Source organism: Montipora capricornis, chromosome 13, assembly GCF_036669925.1.
Source record: "Montipora capricornis isolate CH-2021 chromosome 13, ASM3666992v2, whole genome shotgun sequence".
Classification (NCBI taxonomy): domain Eukaryota; kingdom Metazoa; phylum Cnidaria; class Anthozoa; order Scleractinia; family Acroporidae; genus Montipora; species Montipora capricornis.
The window spans coordinates 24,829,874-24,837,373 of NC_090895.1; the positions used below are offsets into that span (position 1 = coordinate 24,829,874).

The 7,500-nt window shown below is 42.2% G+C and overlaps 1 protein-coding gene across 2 annotated transcripts in view; it reads right to left on the bottom strand.

The window, feature by feature from the left end:
- The window catches only part of LOC138030220 (lysine-specific demethylase 6A-like), a 39,181-nt gene that overhangs the window by 5,784 nt on the left and 25,897 nt on the right, over window positions 1-7,500 (bottom strand). For both annotated transcript variants that reach the window (XM_068878099.1, XM_068878100.1), the window contains 7 exons: window positions 7,359-7,407; window positions 6,647-6,746; window positions 5,298-5,412; window positions 3,476-3,498; window positions 2,139-2,260; window positions 1,348-1,441; window positions 113-203 (listed from right to left, as the gene is read on the bottom strand). In XM_068878099.1, the coding sequence (XP_068734200.1) occupies window positions 113-203; window positions 1,348-1,441; window positions 2,139-2,260; window positions 3,476-3,498; window positions 5,298-5,412; window positions 6,647-6,746; window positions 7,359-7,407 (594 nt within the window). The remainder of the gene's footprint in view (window positions 1-112; window positions 204-1,347; window positions 1,442-2,138; window positions 2,261-3,475; window positions 3,499-5,297; window positions 5,413-6,646; window positions 6,747-7,358; window positions 7,408-7,500) is intronic.

Consider the following 7,500-nt stretch of genomic DNA (forward strand, 5'->3'; position numbering starts at 1 on the left):
GAGCGAAATGCTCTTTCCACACTCAACTAGTGAAGTCCTTTTTTTCTTTTGAAGTGGTGTGGAAGTGTAAAAGTACTTAAATTTTAACAATAATCACAAGCATCGTTCTTACCTAATGTGTTCAAACAACTTTCTTTCCGAGATTTTCACATTTCTGGCCAAGTTCCAGGACAGGTGAATCATAGCTACAATGGACTTCTCACCTAAGAAAATCATCAACCAAGAAACCAATACTGAGCGAACAAATAAGTGTGATTCAGCTGTGGAGAACTAATAGACCATTTTACAGTTGTGTGCTCAGTTACCTGGCCTTTGAATGAAAGTGAGTCTGGAGTTGACCTTACTTTGATAGAAACCTCACTGCTTTTCTTATGTTAATGATGTTGTTATCATGCTAATAAAGTAGGAATTTACATAAGAAAAGCAGTGAGGTTTCTATCAAAGCAAAGTCAACTCCAGCCTCACTTTCATTCAAAGGCCAGGAAACTAAGCACACAACTTTAAAAATGGTCTATTGATGGTTCGCATATGACGTCACAGCGGCCATGTTGGTGTCCAGAACAATGCAGTAAAATGCCTTTTGGGAATTTGACTCTATTATTATACAAAACTTGTGGGGCCATTTTCTATTGTTTTGTACATCAGCATGACCGTCTCATCACGTGGATGCAAACCAAGAATTTTACGGAGATCACACAAACGCCTCAAGTCCTTACGTCGAATGTAGATTTTAACTGGTCTGTAGAAAGGGACTTTCGGATGGGCACCACTGCAAGACCTGGCCATTAACCTTTCAAGAAAACTAACGAAAACGGCAAACCACTTTGCTACAGGCCCACAGTTTTGTCTAGGACCGAGTAAGATAGCACCAGCTTGCGGCCCTTTTCGGCGAACTGGCATTAGCCTGATTGAAATGATTGACGGGAACATAGTTTCAGGAATTGAAGCATGAAGTTAAGAATTGAGTGGTGAAAACAGAACCTATCTTGTAAAAACCTAGCACTTCACATTACACTCTAATCAATTAAGTCTGTTCAAAGGTAAGTGCTACACGGCCAACGTTTGCAAAAACGTAATCCTTCCTTGTACTCGTACATGTTCATTTGCCGTGACTTTAACATCTTCAGTTCCCACGGCCTGCTCCCGTCTGACCTTGTAGCTCAGTCGGTAGAGCGCGCTCGCAGCGGTGATCTAACCCGAAGGTCGTGGGTTCAATTCCCACCATGGTAAGAGTTTTTTTTCCTGTCTTTGTGTGGGCCCATTTCCAATAGTAGGGCTAACGCTCACATGGTTCATATGGGGTAGAAACCTATCACTTCACATTACACTCTAATCAGTTAAGTCTACCTTGTAATTTGTTCCATTCGTATCGTTCAATAGCAACGTTGTACATCTCTTCCGTTAGCGGGCCTACATTCCATGCGATGTTATTGCACCAGCCCTAGAATGGTACAAAAGCATGGAGTTATCTGGAGATATGTCGAGAAATGGACGGCATTAGACGCACGGCGATTTTTGACTAGCGTTAGCCTTGCAACAACGTATGACTGGCGCTACACTAGGGAAACTTTAATTGTCAATGTGGCTTAAATAGCCGTATTCGTCATCGTCGTACCTTGTAAATGAGCACGGTGACTCCCACCCTTTTTCAATCACATTTTTTATCATCTCATTGACATGTTACAACAGTGTGCGAAGCTTCATCGGAAATCTATGAAAAATTCTATTTCTAGGGAATCAACATTAGGGAGTTTAAGCAAAGACGACGGCTAAGGCAACGAAAACGTTAGTCCAAAATATAACTTAGCGCTATCGCAAGTATTTCGCAATTATTACGTCTTGTTCACCTTGTACAATACAGGCAAACTATCCTGTAACTGAATGGGCACGAACGGTTTTTAAAGCTAGTAAAAACAGAAAATGACTGTTTCATTGTTATATGCTCACGTTGTCGCCAAAACCTAAAATTTGGTGATTTCACGTTGTTGTTTTGTGGAGTACGGCAGAGAAATGCACGGAAATTCGTGTTGCACGTGCGGCACGAGTATTTTGCCTCTTTTAACCAATAATATTCTTGCTTCGTGGCGTTGCCTTAGCCGTACCGGTCGTCTTTGCTTAACGTTCCTAGTATCTCTTACCAGCGACTGCACCCAGTGGACCACCCCTGGACTGAGCCACACCATATCGCCTGGCCTTTGAATAAATCTATACACTGGAACACGCTCCTCGTATAACTCCTCAAGTATTGGCCACCAAGAACCTTCACAAAAGAAAAACACGGACAATCCCTTAAATAAAATAAATCGCAAAAAAGGCCAGTGGTTCTTGAAGATGCTGATTTTACTAAGGACCATGAACAAAGCCGAGGAGGTTGGCAGAAAAAACATCATTTGGAAATATAATCACTTCTTCATATTTTAAACATTTCTCGATCAGTAAGAGTCTTTCAGAATTAACATTTTGTGCCAACCATCTGGCCCGGGTTGCTCGAGGCATGGTTAGCGCTAACCAGCGTTCAATACCATGGAAGCCTATAGGTTTTGATGCCTCTGAACCAACGGTTAGCGCTAGCCAGGCTTCGAGAAACCGGCCCCTGGGAATTAATGAGATTTAAACTGCGTGGAAGTTTAACAAAAAAAATCAAAATTAAGAAATTATCATCGGATGTTTACGTATTTCACAAGATCTCAATAGGAGGCTTTCCCAGCTAGAAGAGGTGTCTTTTCTTTTTGCGTCCGCTGGACAGACGAATACGGGAAAAGAGACTTCTGCCATGGGTCGAAACTCACTTTGATCCTACCGCCGTCCACAACGTTGGCCGGCACTCTTCAAACCGCATGCTCCATGACATGTTTGCTGACTGTGACTTGAGCCCGCGGCGTCTCGCGCATTCCTTTACAGTAATTCCGCTGTTGTTAAGTGAGCCCACACACCATGAAGTATCACGTGAGGATTCGGTCGCTAAGTAACCACCTCGAGTGCTCAACACAGCGAGTTTCGACCCATGGAAGAGGTCTCGTTTCCCGTACTCGTCAGCTAGAGACCTCTGCTAGCAGGGAATAGGAGGCTTAATGACTCCTAAGGGTGATCAGTACGTAAATTCACCTAACAATTTCAATACATTGTCATGTACAAAAATATTGAGAATAACGATAATTATCAAATTAAGGATATTATCTTGATGTAACACGAAATTCTCTTGACTAGACAACAGAGAAATTTATGGTACTAGTTGGCAGAACGAACTTCGAGATCACGTTGTGAAAGGGCGAAAAGCATCGAAAAGAATCGTTGGAAACCGTGGTTTAAGTTACGCATTCCACCGCTGATCGAGTCTTCGAAGTTATGTACTTGTCTCACTCTGACAATCAGCATTTGATCATATTCAGATGTTAATTTGCTCCTAATGAGTAATAAATTATTGTTATTATTTATTATTACTTAACTCATGTTAACTTATATGGTTTTGTCTTACCTGTTAAGAAATTTACATTATTCCTGCAATACAATAAAAACAAAGAGTTCGAATGAAATTCAGTTTATAACTCTAACGAATGCCAATTACTTTAGAAATGTGAATGACAGTGGATCTTTAACGTCTAACAGTGTTAAAAGCAAGGGCTCACCGTTCATCGTCCTTAAAGGAGCTAACTTGAAATTTTAACCAATTGCAGACGAAATTAAAAATCCCACGTGTTGGTCCGGCTGTGGTTCGAACCCGTGGCCTCCCCCATGGTGGTCCGAGCCAACTGGTTGTTTTTTTTGTTGGTTTGTTTTGTTTTTAATTCTCAATCAACTGCGCCAACCTTTCGCTTATTAGTCTCGAATTCTCCATCGAGCTACAGAGGATTCGCAGGAGCCACAAGCAGGCAATAGGCCATTTCCGAGTTCATGTCTGCCTCCTCTTCAAAGCGAGTCTGAGTGCGAGGTTTTGTGATGGTAATTAGGGAGCTTAAGCAACGACAACGGCGACGGCAACGAAAACGTCATCTCAAAATATAAATTTGCGTTATTTTAATCGCTTCGTGACTATTTCAACGTTTTTAATATGACAAGGGTGTGGTAATTCCTCAAAGATGACACCAGTCAGAACGGCACTCCATTTTAGGAGAGGAAATGAAAATTTATCCTCAAGGGCTGACGTTCTTTATAAAACCAAAAACTTGGCTATTTCACGTTGTTGTTTTGCTGACGACGGCAGCGAAACGGACGAAAGTGAAAAACGCACGTGTAGGGCGTGCAAAGCTATTGTTTTTACCCACTAAATATGCAAATTTGTGACGTTCTCGTTGCCGTCGCCGTTGTCGTTGCTTAAGCTCCCTATTAGTTGTACTATATATTGTGAATACCAACGATCTGTGCAATGGGCCCGAATTACCGAGTCACTGACCCCGCCCACTTTCGCTTGTTTTGCTGCTGACGACGATGGCAAAGAAATGGACAAAAGTGAAAAAGGCACGCGCAGGGCGTGCAAAGCTATTGTTTTTGCCCACTAAGCATGCAAATTTGTGACGTTCTCGTTGCCGTCGCCGCTGTCATTGCTTAAGCTCCCTATTAGTTGTACTATATATTGCGAAAACCACCCATCTGTGCAATGGGCCCGAATTACCGAGTCACTGACCCCGCCCACTTTCGCTTGTTTTGCTGCTGACGACGATGGCAAAGAAATGGACAAAAGTGAAAAAGGCACGCGCAGGGCGTGCAAAGCTATTGTTTTTGCCCACTAAATATGCAAATTTGTGACGTTCTCGTTGCCGTCGCCGTTGTCGTTGCTTAAGGCCTGGCCAAACGCTCGCAACATTTCAACGCAACATCTTGCAACATTGTTGCATGATGTTGCGACATGCGTTGAACGGGCTGGCCAAACGCACGCAACATTTCCATCATGTCAATGTTCATGTGCCCCAGGCCCGTGGCGCGCAAGAAGTGGACCTAACGCGCATGCCTTAGCGCAACAATGTTGCGTGAACGTGGCCAAACGAGTACAACGTCATACAACATCCAAAAGGTTGTACGAGAAATTTGACCGTTTTCAAATTTGATACATCATCATGCAACATGTTGCAACATATCGCAACAGGGTGGCCAAACGTATGCAACATGTTGTGCCCAACAATGTCGCAAGATGTTGCGTTGAAATGTTGCGGGTGTTTGGCCAGGCCTTTAAGCTCTCTATTACATTGTTTAGTTGAATTGTTGTTGCTGTAGCCGTTTTCGTTTCCTAAACTCCCAAACGACTCCACAAGGCTCGGCAAAAACCCGAGTGCTTAGATTACTACGAATACATGTCATCTTACTTTTCACAGAGGTTATGAAGCACTCCCCAGTATTCCGTAGGTGTTGCGAACCATTCTGAGTCTCCTGGACCAATGTTAATATTTACCGCATAAAAATTGTTGTTTTCTTGATGACCTGATATTTAAAAGAAAAAAGGAGTGGTGCGAATTGTTTAGATGTCTAATTTTTTTCGGAAAACTACTATTTTTCATTCACATTCTTATTTTATTATATAAGAGCAGGGTTGGAGCGGTATTGGTAGCACTATGCGGGCTGACATAATTGGATGCTTACCTGGTTTGGAGAATTTTGAATGTAGCTTCCCTTTTTAGCAAATTGCTGAGCATATAAAAAGACTCTTGCGGTAACTTTGAACACCCCTTGATGAAGACGTAAGACATAAGTATCGAGAAGTCGCGACATTCAAATTTCTCCAAACTAGAATAGCATCAAACTATGGCTGATTGTCAACCTGGCACCATGGAAACCTCTCAGTCAACGGTTAGCGCTAACCAGGATTCAAGCAACCGACCCCTGTTTGCAGTGTCGACCTTAACTTTTTCGTTATGTGCGTTGAGTGTGTCAGGGGCACAAACTGAAAATTTCGCCTAATATCTGTTCCGACTGGATGCAGCAAACAAATTTCGAAATTTTTGCCTGGAGATGACTTTCAGTTTTCAAGGATTGTCGAAAACAATCAAGTTACTGAAACGTCACCTAAAAGACTCGCGGTCGTAGAAAAATAACCCCTTTCGTTTCCGGAAGTGTCTTTCGGCAATTTTTGACACTCAAAGACGTCAACTAGCATTTTCGAGAAGCACTTAAGTTCGACTGGAGCTTCCTGGGCCCGGTTCCTCGAAAGCCGATTAGCTTAATCCAGGATTAGCGTAAACTTTTGTTTCACGTTTTCAACTTTTTGGTGAAAGTTTCTTTTGCTTATTTTTGTTTTTCAACATTGACGTCTTCTCATGTAAAGTTCTGCCGAAAATTCGCGTTGAACAGCATTTGGGAGTAGAGAAATGAACTGCTTGGTTAATTTTTAATCTTAGAATAGCGTTAATCGGCTTTTGAGGAACTGGGCCCAGGTAACATTGCCCTAGCAATATTTGAAAGAAAGATATTGTTCCTCAAAACTTTCGCGCACTTTAATTTTCAACTACGAAATCCGAATAGATCAAATTCTTATAGCTGATCGTGTCCAACTGGATAAGATCCAGAATACAGAAAAGGGGGGACAAAGAAATTCTTTCGTGAGCGCATACAATAACGCACAATGCCACTCAAAGAAACTTTGGCAAAAATACAGGGACCCCTCCCCCCCTTAATCCGCTCCAGTCCACCCTGAGTCTTGTCACACTTGCGCATTTACCTGGTGTCCGGCACCCTGGTATCTTCATATACAACTGCACAGAATTCATCCCGAGTATCGTGTGACCAACATGACTTAACATGTTGCCAGGAGTTACAACCTAAAGAACCACACCACACAAAAGCAATTTCTACAGGTTAAAATTCAGCTGAAAAAGTGAAAGAATATCAATGAAAGGATGCAAGCATTAGAATAAATAAATTCTCTCAATCTTTTGGCTACTGCACTGTATCATCTACACGCTTTGCGGACCTACTTGTTTGACTCCGCAGACAGACAGGCAGATAGAAGTGGCTATGTCGCTGAACTACATAGGTGCAACTACATCGCGCTGAAGGTTGTTTCAAAGTTAAAAGAGCAAGCCGTTAAAAACAGTGCGATTTGGTAGGAAAACAACTCGACACCTTTTTTTGCACAGCACACGGCACAAGAATAATACCTCTAAAAGTTGTAGTACGTATCTACACAACAAGAACTATATTCACGCTTTGCGGGCCTATTTGTTTGACTCTGCAGACAGACGGGCAGACAAAGGGGCTATACCGTTGAACTACACTGGTGCATTGACCAAAAAAAAAAACAGAAATGTCTTTAACGTCCGACGAGTGGGGTGGTTTTTCTCCCAAAGCTTTTTCTCCCTCAGTAGGGATAAGGGCTTATAAGTGGGAAGTTGACAACTGAGCACGGAATGACAATATCAATATTTTCGTACCTTTGCAAATGGAGGAAGTTTCGTAAGCTCTTGAAGTTGTGGTTTCCACCTGTTGCAATTGCAATGTTGTCAAGTCACATGTTTACGATCACAACAATCTCTAATCTACAGCTTTACATTCAATTTTCATTTTCATCTTCAT